General features: G+C 36.4%; 1 protein-coding gene across 1 annotated transcript in view; it reads left to right on the top strand.

The window, feature by feature from the left end:
* CNGB3 (cyclic nucleotide gated channel subunit beta 3) overlaps positions 1–17,934 on the top strand; it is a 64,921-nt gene that overhangs the window by 23,261 nt on the left and 23,726 nt on the right. Inside the window, exons 5-11 of the mRNA XM_068672219.1 lie at positions 5,225–5,379; positions 6,821–7,006; positions 7,589–7,797; positions 10,166–10,216; positions 12,022–12,108; positions 13,975–14,039; positions 16,599–16,721. Coding sequence (XP_068528320.1) covers positions 5,225–5,379; positions 6,821–7,006; positions 7,589–7,797; positions 10,166–10,216; positions 12,022–12,108; positions 13,975–14,039; positions 16,599–16,721 — 876 coding nt within the window. The remainder of the gene's footprint in view (positions 1–5,224; positions 5,380–6,820; positions 7,007–7,588; positions 7,798–10,165; positions 10,217–12,021; positions 12,109–13,974; positions 14,040–16,598; positions 16,722–17,934) is intronic.

The raw sequence follows: 17,934 nt of genomic DNA, 5'->3' as shown, positions 1-17,934 counted from the left end.
CTCCCCCAGTACAAACTGTGGCCATTTCCTCGCATCCTAGAATATTAGAAGGCCGTCTAGAACACAAGGCTGTCCCAGTCTTTACAGGCTTAGAAACTTTCATACTAATTCACAGTGTTTCTCTACATATTTATTCCTGTTACAATACTGTTCTTCAACTCAAACACTTCTTCTCCCTGCCTGGTTCTCCAACAAAATTTGAAATTATAGACAATGATCTTACTGCCTCTCAGTTTGTTTTGTTGTTACTTTATAAGACAGGTTCTCATGAGCCTTGATCATTCTATGATACTAGATTTTCCTATGTGAATTCACCTTCTGAGTCTGGATGGTCAGAATAATTATCACCATGTGTTTATACGTCAATATTAACGCTTCCTTCACAGGCAATATGCTAACTGCATTTTAAGGTTTTATTTCTAGCAGTGTTTTTCATAGCCAAATTAGAATGTGGCTCCATAGGCACCCTGCTGTTGACTGAAACACTTGGAAATTTCTCCCTTTGCCATTTGAAATTAATGATTCCAACACTTACAAAATAAATTCTTACAATTATTTTAAGTGAAAGTCTTCATTACGTAGCATTAGATTTGCTCTCATTTCTATTACTCAGTCTAAATAGTTCAATTTGTCTGGTACAGAAATCAGTCCTATTTTGTAAACGTACCAATTCAATGTACTGTCAAACATCACTAGCATACCACTACATTTTGCACCAAAGAAGTCATTAAAGAAAAATTAAAGGTGACTCCTAAATCTCCATAGGATTCCTGTGCAGGTAAAGCAGAAGGATAGGTTCTTTTCAAAAGCAATTGCGAGCAGAAACCTACCTTAGTTATTCTGAACCTCTCCTCAGAGAAGCTTTCTATTGCTTATAAAGAAAGCCAAAAGAGAATAGTTAGTTTTTCTGATTACTCCTTTTCCTGGACCAAGGAGATGATTAACACAATTTTTCTCTTACACAAAGCCATGAGGTTTCTTAATCGTCTAGGATGTTAGCTTGGGAAGTGGCAAAGGATATTGGGTTCTGGTCCCTGTAACTCTACCCACACTGGAATTGTCAGGGCATATTGAAAATGTCTTTGAATCAATACTTTTCATGACACCTAGAACTACGTTTTTCTATCACACTGAAATATTTCTCAGCTATAATATCGTGTTTTGTGGACATTTGCATAGCTATGCATTTTTTATATCCTTTTGAAAATTGGTCATCTGGATTAGATGTTCTAGATAATTTATTCAAGACAAGAAATTATTTATTTAAGACACTGGTTTAGATATATTGATGCTCAATGAAAACACTAAAAGTTCTATTGCAAGGTCAAGAATTATATTCCCTAGTAGGTAGGATAGATTTTCTTAAATGCTGCAAAAAGAAGGGTTATAACTGAACTCAGCAAAAAGCAGTATGGATTTTTTTTTAGGCAACAGCATGCATTTTTGAAATACTTTTTCTTGGGGGTGACCTGGTAGATAAAAGAGGAAGTTGAACTCAGTATTTGGTGTTTATGGCCAGAAAGCAGGAAAGAAACTCTGGATTTCAAATTAGAAAAGGTTTAACATGCTTTATTCTGAAATCACCCATAACATTTCTTGATTCCTGTTTTGTTTGAACTCAACACAGAAAGCTTCAAAGCCGCAGTACTTAACAGATGTTCCATACATTAGTACACTCAACGTAGTATTTCCATAGCCTGTTCTTTCAAGACCTTTTTCTTCTGCTGTGTTACAGGTGTCTAAATCTTTTCTCTTGGCCTGGGGAGAATTAAGTTAAGTTAAACCTACAAGTTAAGAAGATAAAAATATGCATTATTGTTGCAATTTTGTTACATACACTGCTATTGCTAGGCAAAGTATGTTTGAAGTATTAACAAAACTACATGCCTAGTACATGAGTTGTGGTCCTGACTCTTTCATTTACTGGACCATGTGAAGTTATTACTGCAGAGTATAAATATTTCCACTCTGTAAAGGACTGTACGGTGTTACAAGTGTAGGCCTACTACTATTGTAACATATTGTATAAAGATCAGAGATAAATTTGCTTAAAGAATAATACATCAGCTTAGAGACAAAACCTTGCACTTAGCAGAAAACCAGGGAGGAAGTATCTTTCTGCCCAGCTAAGCAGTGTGCCTGTAAGGGAGATTTACCTCTGAATGTGCAGATCTGCCCCTGCATGCCACAAACTATTCAGCAATGTGACACACAGGAAGAGGCAAACCAGGAAATGAGCAATACCCACAAGTCTGATCACCCAGTGAGAACTTTCATACAGAGAATAAAGCCAGAAAGTGAAATCAACACAGTCTGTAGTAACATAATTACATATTCAAATGAGGCATTATCTCCTTAACAGAGCATGGTAAAAACATAAGTTAGAGTAGCCCTTCCCACAAGCACAAGATCCTAAAGTCTGGGGAGCAGTGAACCAGAACGAGAAAATACTGTAATGTAGTGTGAGGTACCAATTACTCTCTTTAAATGTGGTGTCTTCAAAGCAGCAAATGACCTTATCAGGGTTGCTTACCCACTGCTCTTGTTTCTGCTGGCTTCTCATATATGTTCTGCCAGCAGCTATGTGCTTATGTATATTAATTTTAAAAAATATGTCTATTAATATAGTTATTAAAAGATTTACACATGAAAGAGCACACACATAGCGAAAGAAACATCTGCCAAAAAAAAAAAAAAAAAGAGAGAGAGAGAGAGATCGAGATTGAGAGAGAGGAAAGGACCACAAATCTTGAGTAATGATCTCAGGCCCAGTAGGAGGTGCTGAGCCAGGCCCTGATTTCCACCAGATTGTAGCATGCAGCGAAAGGCAGCTGCATAGCACTGGTGTCACATATTCATGGCAAAGCACCACCTATTGTGAGAGGTGCAGTTTGAAAGGGCTTCCTTAGCCAAGGCAATTTAAAGTGCACTTCCACGTGAAGTACACGTACAAAACATATCTTCAAATTAGCTGTGTTCAACAAGTACCCTTTTCCTGTTATATTAACCATAGAAAATTTAAGCATGTCTTCACTAGAAAGTAACAGAGGAGGAGTTCATGCAAACCAAATGAGAAGTGGGGCAAAGAAAATCAATTTCTTATCAACTGCAGGGCAAATAACATTAAACAGATTCATATAGCTTCCAATCAGTACCAAATAACAACATGATTCCTACACTGCAGCAATAAAGCACCAAATTTATGATAGAGAAGACTTTATCTTGTTTGGGAGAGGCTGTGGAATAGAAGAAATCCCACACAACTTTTGGCTTATCCCTCTAAAGCAGATAGCAGGGGCTTTTCTTATGACATTTCTGATAAGTGTATTTTTTTTATAAAATAGCTAATGCCTTGAGCAAATACAGCAACAGAAAAGAGTAAGAATTATTTTAAATTCTTTGCATAAAGCTGAAAAACCAATTGTGACATGTTAGCTCAAAATAAGAAAGAATTTCAATACACTGCAGATGGCTGGAGCAAAGGGAATATGTGACATAAAATAAACTGTGATGAGATTACAAAGTATATCAGAATAGTTTGATTAATCTCCTGTCTGGGGAGTTTTAAGAAATAGAAACTACAGAAGACTTAAATTAGAAGAATGATAAACATACACTTCAGACTTCTGCTTTCTCTGTTTTTAATGACATGTCTCCATTTTATCCAATGTTTTATTGGAGAAGCATTTTCACATCCTTAAATTATACGTCCCTGGGCAATGTGATATGTGGTGTGTCTCCAGAAAACTGTGATTCTCAGAAAACCCTGACACACTCCTTTTTTAGTTGCAGCTCCTCCTGTTAGAAACATAAAAGTCAGTTTAAGACTTGAGGAGACAGAGTGTTTATTCAAAGATCCCTCTGCAGTATTTTTCACTTCTTCCCTACCCAATATGCTGTTGTACCACTTTTCTTGTACTTACCTTTGGGAAGATCTTCTCCAGAAATGGGAAATTTCAGGCGTGCTTCACTCTTGCCCTGCTGCTTCTCTTTCTGTAACAGCCCCATCCGGTATTTGGTACAGAACTGAAAAACCCTTAAAGAGCACTACTCTGCTGTACTCCCTGTATCAGGCACAGGTGGATTGTGCCAAACAGCAGTTGTGACAACAGCAGTCGTGACCAGCATGGGAGTAGGCCACCAGCTGCCCTGCACCTACCTGTAATAACTCTCTCTGGCTGGCTGTGCCACCAGGGTGAGACACCAGTTGCGAAGTGTTCAGTCTAGGATACACAGCAATATCCATATCCTGGTCTCCACACAGAGTAAGTCCAAATGCATGGCCCAACTGCTTGGCACTCCAAAATGTCCCCAGTTTGCCTAGTCAGACTCTAACAAGTAACTAAGGATGAAATTTCAAGTAAGAATAAGCCTAAAGGAGTTGATCAAGGAACAGTCTCAGCTAGATATTCTAATTGACTGAGCAGTATGCATAGATCCTGTTAAAGCCATAAGTCTCTGTGCACAATGCGAGAGTGCGGGTATTTGAAAATCAAATGTCTTTAAGTCTGAAGAAATGCTTAAAGCTGGAACATCAGCTCCATGTTGCTCTGAGCCTGAGTAAACACACAGTGGGGGGGCAGACCTTAGTGGTGACTGGAGAAACTTTAGCAAGAACACCACTGGTTTGTTCCCACTAGGTAAAAAGTATGTATTTTTTTATTATTTCCTAGTAGCTAAAACACATAAAAAATCGTAGATGAAATCAGTTTTCCAAAGATTACGAGCATGAAGTAAACATAATCTCTCCACCTGGACCACCATATGCGTCTTTTTAATATAACTCAGTTACATCCTGTCAACATCTGGATATTACCACATAATAATGACTTCTTTTTACTTCACAGATGGGAAGAACATGCTTTGTATCTTAGCGAATATGTAGGATAAGCTCTAGGCCTTACATAGTCAAAGCAGAACTTGGTGAAAAGTAGTGGTGGGAAGCCATTCCTGTAGAAGGCTATACAGAGCATGGTGCACCCTGACCTCCTCTGCCTGAAATATAATGTAGATTCCTGAATTCAGCCAGCAATATCGATTGACACAAGCTGGAAGCAACAGCAGTTACCTCATGTGTCCACTTACAGTGAATTAAATGATATGAATAAACATTGTGGCCAATAAAGATCCAGTCTTAATGTTTGAATTCTGCTTATATTGTAGAATTAGCACTGTTTCTTCCATAGCTTTCCACTACATCAACATCTCCTTTTGTTTTAATTAGCACACAGAAGACAACACCTCAAGGATTCCAAACAAATGAGTATGCTGATGCCCAGCTTCAAGAGATTGTCAGAAAAATGCGGGAAAGGGCCACAGTCTATAAGGAAAAGCTGAAAGACCCTGTGCTGTCCTCCCCTGAAGGCAGTCCTACAGCTTGTAAGTGACTCTAGAATATATGAAATAGCTGTGTATCAGTTGAGTTTAAAGATGAAGATTATTTTGTGGGAAAAGAAAATGCTGTGATAACATTTTTTGGTAAGTATAGAAAACTTCACATGTTTACCCATTGAAATGAATCACTTTGTGCCCACTGGAGTCAAGCCACCTGTAATAGTTTACAGTAAGCCTGGTCCTTAGGTACAAAATCCCTTTAAACCCCATCACTGAAACATCTATGGGGAAAATCTTGGGCAATCAAGTCTAGAAACATGTCTGTCAAGCAGTTTTAGATACTTTAAATTAAATCCTAGATACCTTTATTCATTGGGATGAATCTGAAACATATGAGGAAACATATCTATCTTACAAGTAAATATAGGTCAATCTGAGATTAGATCTGCTATGTAAAAGTAAATAAAATTTTAGCCATGGCAGCAAACTTCCAGACACACTGAGGACTCTATGTGTGTGTTTCAAGTAGAGCAAACTCATCTGAAATTCATTAAATATTGACTTTTGATAAAATATGAAACATCAAACAAATACAATGTTGTTACTCTTTATAGGAAAGTTTTACTTCATTTCTTTTTCACAAAGAATTGAGTGTGGTGATTTGATATTCTGCCATTTAGAGAAGCTGTTTAGTGTTTAGCCATTTTTTAATAAAATAGAAAAAAACAGAGCTTGACATCTTATAAACTGTACCAGCTAATAAAGTAATTCCTTTTTTTTTTTTTTTAATAATACTTTGCTCATTTACCTCTTTTGTCCTATTTGTAAAACTTACAATCATTTCTCAAATTACCATAGTTCCATTTCATCAATTTGCTGCTAAGACTGTGTATCCTATTCAGAGGTAAAGCCACCAGAATTAATGGGACAAAAAGTTATCCAAGATAAAGATGGAAGAACAGGGCTCAAAGGCTTCATAAGCATATAAATGTAGAAAACCATAGGCTTCCCATTAGTTTCACCTACTGCATCTTGCATATCGGATCTTAGGTGAGGGGAGTGATCAGCCCATGGCACAGACATCTTTTCTTATCTCCATCCTAACTATGCATTAGTTGCAACAATCATGTTCAGAGAAAAGCCCAGGTGAATTAATGAATGATGAATTATGAATTACCTTTTTTTTTCTTATCAGTGTTTTATGGCATTGGTTGTGGGCACCAAGGAAATACAGTAACATATATTGCACTCTTTAACATGAAGTGCCCTGTTTGTGATAGCAGGTGTGCATGATTATATCAGCGGTTATTTAATTCCAACCTGTTTTTTAATACACTCAATAGTGTAATGAATTGTAGCTTTAGTCACTCCCAAATGATTTTAGAAGAGTTTTTAATACAATGAAGTTCTTGTATATGTTAATAGAGGGTGTAGTAATTAAACGACTGTTAAAAGGTCACTTGTTGTGATATTCTATTTTCACTAGCACCATCAAAAAAGAAGCCTCCGCCCCCACCAAAAGATGAAAAAAAGGAAGAAAAGAAAGAGGAAGCAGAAGCAAAGCCAGAGGAGGATCACTACTGTGATATGCTCTGCTGTAAATTCAAAAAACCACCACTGAAAAAATACATGACCTATCTACAACTACCAGACAGCATAGACTCATACACAGGTAAATTAAAACTGTGCAATAGAATGGAGTAAAGGCATGCTGAAGTGACTCAGTAGTATATGATAACTACAAGTCACAGCAAGATCCACGTTCCTGTTTACAGTTCAGAGGGATACATAGATCCAGCCCTCAAGAACTTACATTCCAAACAGGAAAAAGCCATGAAAACTGACAACAGTAGGAAGACTATGACAGTGTGATTTTGTTAAGTGTCATGAAGCTGATATATAAAACAACCACAATTAAACCTGATGACTCTTGATCGAGAATTTTTCCCATTCATTAAGGCAAAATAATTATTCTGTCAGTTACACTATGCATCAACAAAACATTTTGAGCTTTTTCAGATACGTTAAATCCTGTATGCTTTCATAAACTTTTCTTTTTCCCTTTTGCTTATTCATTGCGTGATTCCTATTTTCAACCTGTGTGACTTTTATGAGATTGTGTTACTGAAAAAGGGAGAATGAGAGGTTGCTCTGGGAAGAAAGGTTCCCAGAGGCCGCACTAGAATAAGTATATCTAAAAGAATGAAAAAAGATTTTAATTTCATGCCTGGAAATTCATTATTTTGTCTTTCAGATCGACGTTATGTAGCATGGCTCATGCTTGTGACACTGGCCTATAACTGGAATTGCTGGTTTATCCCCCTTCGCTTTGTCTTTCCATATCAAACCCCAAGTAATACGATATATTGGGTTGCCATAGACATCATCTGTGATATCTGCTACCTGTGTGACCTGCTGGTTTTCCAGCCCCGAGTGCAATTTTTAAAAGGTGGAGATATAATAGTAAGTGTTGGAAGTACGATTTCCACAAATAGTGGGTATGTGTTTATAGAAATTGCTGATACACATATCCTACTATGTCAAATCTACACAACATTTTATTTATCAAAGTATACCTATATTCTTCTTCATTGACCTACTATTATCCTGTTTTGGAAGAAGGAAACATATCTATTGCCTACATTCTGGACAAGTGAATTCTACGTACAAAAAAAACTAAAAAGAGAAAAGCAGGTTAGAAAACAACAGATACAAGCAGCCAGAACAGGCATAAAACTCTTTCTTACCAGGAGTAAATTGGTGCAGCTTCCCTGGAACCAGTGATTATATGACTATGTACTCATATGTGTATGTATGCATTTGTATGTTTGTGTGAAACTTTCCACTTTCCATTCACATTGTGCAGGAATCATAGTTGAAGACAGTGCACATTCTGCTACGTATGGACAGAATATAAGCACTTTGTTACAGATTGTGAGGTTATAATTTTTTGCCTAAATCAGAACAAATCCCAGTAATTTCAAAATTTCAATTTTGAAATTTTCAAATTTCAATTTAAATTTTAAGAAACATTTTATTTGTGTGTGTGTTTTCCTTTGTTTGTTCTTTGTTAGTGGTGTTTTGTGTTTTTTGTTTTTTTGTTAGTTTGTTTTTCCTGGGGCTGTATATATATATATGTACATATATATATATATTGCTGTAGCAAGGTGGGGGTTGGTCTATTCTCCCATGTGCCTGGTGACAGGACGAGGGGAAATGGGCTAAAGTTGTGCCAGGTGTGTTTTAGGTTGGATATTAGGAAGAACTTCTTTACTGAGAGGGTTGTGAGGCATTGGAATGGGCTGCCCAGGGAAGTGGTGGAGTCACCATCCCTGGAGGTCTTTAAAAGACATTTAGATGTTGAACATAGTGATATGGTTTAGTGGAGCACTTGTTAGTGTTAGGTCAGAGGTTGGACTTGATGATCTTGAGGTCTCTTCCAACCTAGACAATTCTGTGATTCTGTCATATATATATATATATATATATATATATGATATATATGATATATATATATAGTGTGTGTGTGTATATATATATACACATAATGTGTATATATATACAATTTTGCTTTTTGCTACTGTTTTATGTTATATTTTTAGAGAACAGCACAAAATAAAACTGTAAGCAAGTGCCTGTAAAAAGGTAAAGTCTTGCCCTTAACATATGAAAAGGACATATAGAACATGCCCTTTTCTTTAAAATCTTCCCTGCTTTTGACTCTTTAAGTTCTTAGAGAAGAAAACCTAATGTGAAAAAAAAAAAAAAGAGTTTAGGTAACTTCAGCGTGACATTATTGTGCCCAACAGACTGAAAATTCAAAATTATATATCCTCAAATGTAATTTGGAACTAGCTTTAGTTCAGTGCTTTTATGTAGAATTTTACACATCCAAGATATTACTAATACCTTTACAGAGGAATCTCAGATAGAACTGTGTAAATATAGTTTGGATAGATATTAAATGCAGTGCAGTGTAATGTATTTTTCTATGCCTAGCCAGTCAAAAAAAAAAAAACGGTAATCTTGCTGAAATCCTAGAAAACTCAAGTTTTATGAACAAGGTTAAAAATTTAATGTAGGAAGCTTACCTTTTATTTCCCTTGAAACTGTTTGTACAATTCAAAGATTTTAGTGGGTGAAGAAATCATCTACCACCTGATCTCTTGCATTGAGTTTAATGCTTAAAATGATAATAGTGAAAAGTCCTTAAGATTTTAAGGCTATTTTTAAAGTGTCCCTGCTATAAATTCAGTAAGTATAATAATAGATACATTTCTTTAGATACTTGTGATTAGCCTTTCTTATTAAGGTTCTAGCATCAGTTCCTATGGAGAGCAATTTAAAAATAAATAGCTAATCATTACTAATGAATGCAGCGTTGATTATTATTATGCTAATAATGTTAGCAAGTTAATGCCAGCTTTCAAGGAGTTAGTTTTGTACAGCACCACCAGAAACATTCTGTTGGAACCATTAAAGTCAAAAGGAGCATTTGGCTCCCAAATTGAAGGGTGTTAGGTCAAGGATCAGCCAGTACCAAGACCTCGAGAGGGAAGGTTTGTATGAAAATATAGCATATTTTGTTAGACCAATAGCTCGACTTGGATAAAAAACAGATAAACCCTGGACCTGATTTTTTCAAGCAGGTCTAATAAAATATGGTCTAAGGTAAATTGGTCTAATAAAAATACTACTTCTTCCTACAGATATTTCACCATTCATACTTTTAAACCACTGTTAATATAAATGCTATCATCCTTATTATCAGAGCTCATTCTTTGCATGCTGTTCTTGACTATCCCTTTTTCTCCTTTCATCCTCACTGTAGTCAGACAAAGTGGAAATGAAGAAATTCTACCACAGCTCTATGAAGTTTCGGGTAAGTAGGTCCTGTGTTACTAGTGTCACACTGTAGCTTCTAAAACATAATAATTATAAATGCAATTCTAAATAATACTAAATAATAATAATTGAAAAAAAAAATAAAATTAATAAAATTCTGATTTTGGATGAATTTGTGCAAGGTCATCCCCATACAAACTGAAAGACAACAGCATAGTTTGCCAGGGGTTCATTAGACACAATTAAAAGTTTTAACTAGATGATAACTCTATTCAGTGAACTCTGTGAAGTACCTAATGTTAGTGAATATGCCATTGCTCGCATAAGCAAATAAAAACTTGAAGCAACGTTTTTGATGCCCATAGTGCTTTCTAAAATCAAAAGAAAAAAATTATATTTTTTTTTAGAATAATTGTTGTGGTTTTTGTTTGTTTGTTTGTTTGTTTTCCCAAAATATTGGATTTACCAGCAGAGGGAAGGTAGTCTGTTGAATTCCTGATACACATGCAGTTCTGTGACACTGAGCCTGCATCTCTGAAAATACATTTTTTGCTCTCTCTTCTGTATATACTTTTGCACCTGTCTTGTTTCAGAGCTAAAATTTGTCTCAGTGATTGGTAGATTGCACTATCTATATGCCTGAAGGTAAGCTATCCAAAAGTGCTTTCAGGATATAAATCCCAAATAAACACTTTAGAGCAAAATTAGCCGAAGGGAGTCAAACTAAACTCAAATGAATGAAATGGATATGTACAGTTTTATTTTAGGTTCACTCTTGAAATATGTTTAGTGCTCTTGATTTCTACGGAAACCAATGGAAGGTGAGTGTTCTCACTACATGCAAGATGTAGACATAAACTGGGAATTAGTCAAATGATTTAAGTACCAATTAACAGTTACTGGTATTAAAGCACTTCTGACTAATCTTTGCCTCCTCTTAGACATGTGTCTGAGAGAGGGAGAGAAGCCATAGAAGGCTGTTTGTCCTCAATCAAGCTTTTGGCTTGGTTTCCTTTTTTCACAGAGTTCTGGTATTAACTGTATCTTCCTTGCATGGAATTAAAGGGCAGTGTTGCTGCCAAAGTGAGTTGCATCTCTCAGGGCAGAGAAATTTCTGATTACAGTGAGATGAAGCCCGCAGTTCCATGTTTCTCTCGTATTCCCAAATGTTATCAGTAACAGAGGAAAGCATCTCAAGACACAAATCTTTAGGCAAAGCCAAGTTTCCCACAGCATTCCTTCTTTGCACAGTGTTAGTGGAAAGAATAGAGTAAGCAGATAAGTTATCATACAATTGTTGATATGGGAAGTAGAAGCATCCACATATAACAATAACCAACATCTATACATATATATTTTTAAGTTCCTATGATTCATTGATGAATCTTTTGTATGAAACACATGAATTTTGCCAGTTGCAATCAAGGAGTCTAATTCACTGTGATCCCCCAGATTGCTTTAGGCAGCCTGACCTTAAAAGCTGTAGAAGTGCCTATGAAGTGCTTTTTGCACCCCCATTTACCAGCCACATGCCTACCATTTAAATCTTGTCAGAATCATAATTGAAATAACAGAATGTATTAATAGTCAAATATCTGAGATACTGTTAATAATCCCTATGAAACAGAAGAAAATATCAGACACAACGGACTTAAAAGTAGGGCAAAGCAAAGCTCTTGGTGTTTTCAGAGATAATCTTGCCTGCTAGTACTTTGGAAGTTATGGGCATTGCATGCTGACTGTTCAATTTTATACTCAATCATGATTCAATCTAAGTAGGTTTTTGACAGCAAGTAAATGCATTATGATTATTTTGAAATCTCTCTCTCTGCTCTTCAACAGCTTGATGTGATATCAGTATTGCCATTTGAAGTTTTATATATCTTCTTTGGATTTAACCCAGCATTTAGAGCAAATAGAATGCTAAAGGTAAGATCTGTGTTAGCAATAGATGGCAAACCACACATAAATGCTTCTAAATCCCAGTGAAAATATGTTTATAATACTTAGGAATATGGAGCTGAGAAAATGAAAAATATCTTATGGAATCTTCTGAATCTAAGCTACATCAGTATATAAACAGCAAAAAAAAAAAAAATATTGTCTAGCCAACTGAAGCCATTATTCTCTTATTTTTCTTGTAGCTTTCTTATAATAAAAAAGCTGTTTTGGGATTAATAAAGGTTTGTTTCCATTATTTAAATTAGCTTAATCTTAAATAAACTGTTTAGTTTTCAAACATCAAAAATATTCATTTAAGATCACTAATTAATGCCAATGTATTTTCTCCTGCTGTTGGTAATGTCAGGTGCTTATAAGCAAAGGTGGAAATTTTAATGACAACATAAGCTGTACACAGCACATTTAACAAACATGAACCCACTTCTGTTGAGTCCAAAGACATGCAGTGGAGGGGCTGATATGTGGTTAGACAATATCCCTCTCCCTTTATTTCACAATACCTAACAGGCCTCAATATGTTCTCTACACATGAGCACAGTCTCTCTCTGAACTCTCTGTGCTATATGGTAGGCTCTGGTAGTATTCCTTTGACTACTAAAGGAATACTACTATGGTAGTATTCCTTTGACCAGTTTAATGGTTAAATGCTACCTCAGAGCCATATTATTCTTCTCTCTCTTCTTTTGTAAAACTACCTCTGTGTGAATCACCATCAAAATACTGTGTCTGCACAACCAAAACAATTAATGATAGTCACGTATAACCAGGTGAACGTCTTTTCAACTTACAAACCATTTATGAAACTGCACTTAATATGGAGCAGCATGTTGACAAAGAAATGGCTTTCATTTAAAGTTGGAAGAAGCAACAAGAACTCTAAGAATTAAATGAGGGTGCTCTTCACTTCAGTCTTCAACAAAACTTCATAATTCCATAAATCAGAACCAAAACAGTATGAAAGAATAAAAAGTTAAACTTTACCTGGTATTAGTCAAACAGATGTGTACTGAACAACAACAAAAATGTATGTGGGAATATTATCATAGAATCATAGAATATCTCAAGTTGGAAGGGGCCCACAAGGATCATCAAGTCCAACTCCTGGGTCCACAGAGAATCACCCAAAAATCAGATCATGTGTCTTAGAGCATTGTCCAAATGCTTCTTGAACTCTGGCAGGTTCAGTGCCATGCCCACTTCCCTAGGGAGCCTGTCCCAGTGCCTGACCACCCTCTGGGTGCAGAACCTTTCCCTAACCCCCATCCTGACCCTCCCCTGTCCCAGCTCCATGCCGTCCCCTCGGATCCTGTCGCTGTCCCCAGAGAGCAGAGCTCAGCGCCTGCCCCTCTGCTCCCCTCGTGAGGGAGCTGCAGGCCGCCATGAGGCTTCCCCTCAGCCTGCTCTGCTCTGGGCTGAACAAACCACGATTTGACTTAGGGCTAAAAGTGAACTAGAAATTATTAACAGGAGGAATTGGATACAGCAGCAATTATTACTATGTAATTGCATATGTGGTTGTTGATACATATGAGCACTTACTGAATAGTTACTGGAATTTCAGAAAAAAAAAAAGTAGAAGTCAATTATCTACATCAGTGTGACCTAAACAGCAAGGTTATCTCTGTAATCAGATTAATGGACACTCAACACCCAAAACAATGTTTTACTCAATTTTTATCTTTGCAGTTCACCTTTAGATAAATGTTTAAAGAAACTCAGACTGCTGAAAAATCCATTATTTTCAAAATGTGTTTGTGAACTAATAACAGTATTACTAGAAAAATGTGTGGTGAAAGATAATGATTGGATGACTTTCACTTATTTTCCATTCAGCATAACACATTCTTTGAGTTTAATGATCGTTTGGAAGCTATTCTGGACAAAGCATACATCTACAGGTATGTGCTTATTAAATCCTTGTAGAATGCACAGCTTGGCACAGAATGCCTTTCATTCAATGTCGTAAGTTGTCAGTGAAGCACTGGACAGTATATATTTGTCGGCACAGTATGGTAGATTTTAACTGTTCAAATTAAGATCTTTTTTAATATCTCTTTGTCTTTATTGTACTCATTAAAATAATAAATGTAAAGCTTTATTCATCTACGAAGCCCTGTTCAGTTCAGCTGGTCTGCTTGAGTGCAAAGGCTACTTTCATGCAAAATATTCACCACACTGAGGCTTCTGTCAAAATTTAACTGATCAGATCAGAAAGAAGTTTCTTCAGTGAAAGAGCTAAAGAACAGCTTCTTTAGGTTCCTAGCAGTGCCAAATCCTCAGTAGCTGTTTATTTGTACTTTATAAAAGTTATGAGCTTGAGCCTATATCAACATTTTTCTTCAAACATGCTCTCACCATGAACCTGGCATATACAGAAACTTGATCCTCCACTACATTGACTAAACTTGGAATGAGAATCAACTCTTTACGGCTCTCAAATAGTGATTATAATTGATATCTACTGCACTGTGTTCCCACCTTCTGTATTCACTAAAAGAATTTTGGTTCCAACTCAGGCAGCCCATGGACATGGGTATGGCAAATTTCATAGGTCCCTCAGCAGTCACTGCTGCATCTAGGACCTGATCAGCCTATCTACTCTATTACCATTATTGCCATTTACTGACAAACATTGTCAACAGCCTTAATTTATCCTGTTCAGTTCTTACACCAACAGATTTCTTTCCCTGTCCCAGTCCGGGGGCAAAATCTGTTTCCTGTGTACTGCTGCATCATAAATACCATCTTATTAAAATACGATTACCAACTTATTTCAGAGAGTATTGCACTTAAATGGTAGTCTTTGTATTCGTACATTGCAAATGAGATATTTTATGTGATTTAGAAATTCAAAAAGGAGGTTGAAACATGATGTTTCATGTTTTCAGATACCTGAGAAATAAAAGACCTTAGAAGTCTGAAAGTTCTACTAAAGTATTTATGAGATTCTGTCCTTCTAAAAGCTTATTTATATGTTACCCTCTCCTTTTACTTACTGAGGAGTTTTCTTTCTTTGTTATGCTTTTTTAAGTCTTGTTGGTACAAAATCAGGCTTCTCTAAACTTCCACAAGGTGAAGAAACTGCTTTTCAGTTTCACAGTGGGCCTGGATGGATTCACTTCTCAAATTCACCTGTTTGCTTTTGTAGGAATAGAGCTAGAAAAAGTTACTGCACCATTATGGCAGATGCCATAAAAAGGCATATATTTCTCTAGGTGCATGCCTATATATATATGCCAACATATATTGTAGCAAGTGCTTCCAGAACCTTTACTGTGGTCTCAAGAGTCCACCTGCATGGATTCAAACAAGTACCCAAGTCCCAGCATGGTCAGTTTTGCAATAGTACTATCTCACATCAGCTATCTGCTGTTCTCAACATCTCGCAACTCTAAACAGAGCTGTCCTGGAAGTGCACCAACATTTCACCGGAGAAGTGATATTCGGTTGCCAGAAACAGTGCAAGTAAGGGGATGGCTCAGTGGCATGGAGTTGCAAAGAGGTCATGCAACGGCACCTGAAGAACAAGCAAAGGAGAACAATACAGAAGCAACCACAGAAACATTATCTCCCATTAGCTTAATTTATAGATCCAAGTTAATTAGACCTCATTAAATTATAACCACCATTAAAATATAACCACCCTCTCAGTTACTATGCACTGTGAAATGCATTGCGTTCTGGCTGTAGCAGATGTAGCCATTATGGAACAGCCTCCCTGTGTTTAGGCAAGTCCTATACTTTCCTCCTTATTTATCCTTTGGATACATGAATGTTTGAACAGAGAGCTAAATCCAGGAGATCTTCCTTTTGATCCCCATGCACTGAACAGAGGATATACAATGAGATCATTACTGTATTAAACAGGAAGCCGCTCAGTTCGTAAGTAGTTCATCACCAGTGTTCTTTGAAGAACTGGCCATAAGCATAAGAACCAGGATTAGGAATGATATAACTCCTGCTGTAGCCACTAAATCACACTATTTAGCAGATCTACTGTAGGCTTCCCAGCAAAGCTCTTGCAAAGCATTTCATTTCTGACCTCCGACGTTCCTTGGCTTTAGTTCACTGGTTCAGAGCCTATCTTGAACGGCATTTGACAAACACATAATTTTGTACCCTCTAGCCTCATTAATATAGCTTCGTATTTCTGTATATATTCATAGCCAGTAAAAGAGGTGGATTTTGAAGTACTCAGGACATCATAATTTAAAAAATACTCCTGTGTCAAATACTCAAGGAAAGATATTTATTTGACCTTGGACAAACATCAGAGACAAGCTTTTTTGGCCAGCTATTTTTTTTCAGTCAATACAGGTGGGGAGCTACTTAGTGTATGCTTAGTATATACATTATTGACACAAAAAGCAAAGGGTGCCATATTAAAAGGAGGGAAAAATATACATTTTTAACAGGAATTTAGTCATCTGCAATTTGGAATCTGTTGACTTTTATAGGGTCATTCGAACAACTGGATACTTGCTGTTTATCTTGCACATTAATGCATGCTTGTATTATTGGGCTTCAGACTATGAAGGACTTGGCAGCACTAGATGGGTGTACGATGGCCAAGGAAACATGTAAGTCCTTTTCTCTCACAATTAGTTTTCGTTGATTTTGCTCCTCCCTTCATCCTCTCCCTTTCCCATGACTTTGTTTGCAGGTTATGCCCTACTTTACAAGTGCATAGCTGTTAGCTTGGATAGCTAACTTTTAGAACCATGACTGTTGATTAGCAGCTTTCATTACTAGCACATATTTGGGGAGGGCAGGTGCAGTGAATAATTGTTTTAGTACTTTTAGCTTTTATAGGCTTATGAGTCAGTACTAAGCACTAACTTAATTAAACATTTAGAAAGCAACAAAGATAAATTAAACTCACTGATTACTTATGCACATGGGAACTGTTAGAAGGATGACAGAACAATACCTCAAAGGAATCAGAGGCACCAATCTTTTTCTGCCACACAGCACTGTCATTAAAATGCAACATTTTATTCCCACTTAGCACCATTGTGATTGGTCTAAAAAAAAAATCTACTGACTTTCTCTGATCTTTGGAAAAGATCTCTGATCTCTGGAAAAAGATCTCTGATTTTTGGAAAAGACCTTAACCAGGTGCCAAGGGGTGTCCCCAATAGGAAGGAGTGGATATTGGCACACTTCTCACAAACTCCTTATGACAGAAATGCCATCATTAAGATGAGGGAGAGGAAGCAACAGAAAACAAGCAGTCATATATTCTGGGTGTAGTTATATAAAAACATATCTATTATGTAGATGTATGAAAAAATTTACATTTTTTCAAAGACCACAAAATAGTTAAAGCCCCAGAAACATAATTTGTTCATTAACTGTGTTATTTGCAAAAGTGCATACTGCTGCTAAGATAAAACACCCTTTAAACAACTTTTCATGCTTCTCTTTTAATAGTTTGGAGATGTGCTCTTCTTTTTTGTAATTTTGTCAGACTTCAGAAGTTTGATGTGAAATCACTGTTTTGAAGGGTAAGAAAATAACCTTTAGAGTAAAACACACTTCGTGTAAAGTAGCATTGATTTTAAATAGCTAAGGTTCTCTCTCAAAAAATAAAATAAAATAACATGGCTGAAGCTTTCACACACCACTAAAATACGCAGCTGGAATCTTATAACCAGACATGCAAGCAGACTCATGGAGCTCAGTGGGACCACTTATGTAAGTAAACTTATACACAGGTATTTCTTCACAGGATCAAGTATTCTAGAAATCTGTCAAGAAAAATGCATAATGAATTTCCTTTATAGCAATTTC

This window comes from Anas acuta, chromosome 2 (assembly GCF_963932015.1).
Source record: "Anas acuta chromosome 2, bAnaAcu1.1, whole genome shotgun sequence".
NCBI classification, from domain to species: Eukaryota; Metazoa; Chordata; class Aves; order Anseriformes; family Anatidae; genus Anas; species Anas acuta.
This window is presented reverse-complemented; position numbering and strand designations above follow the sequence as displayed.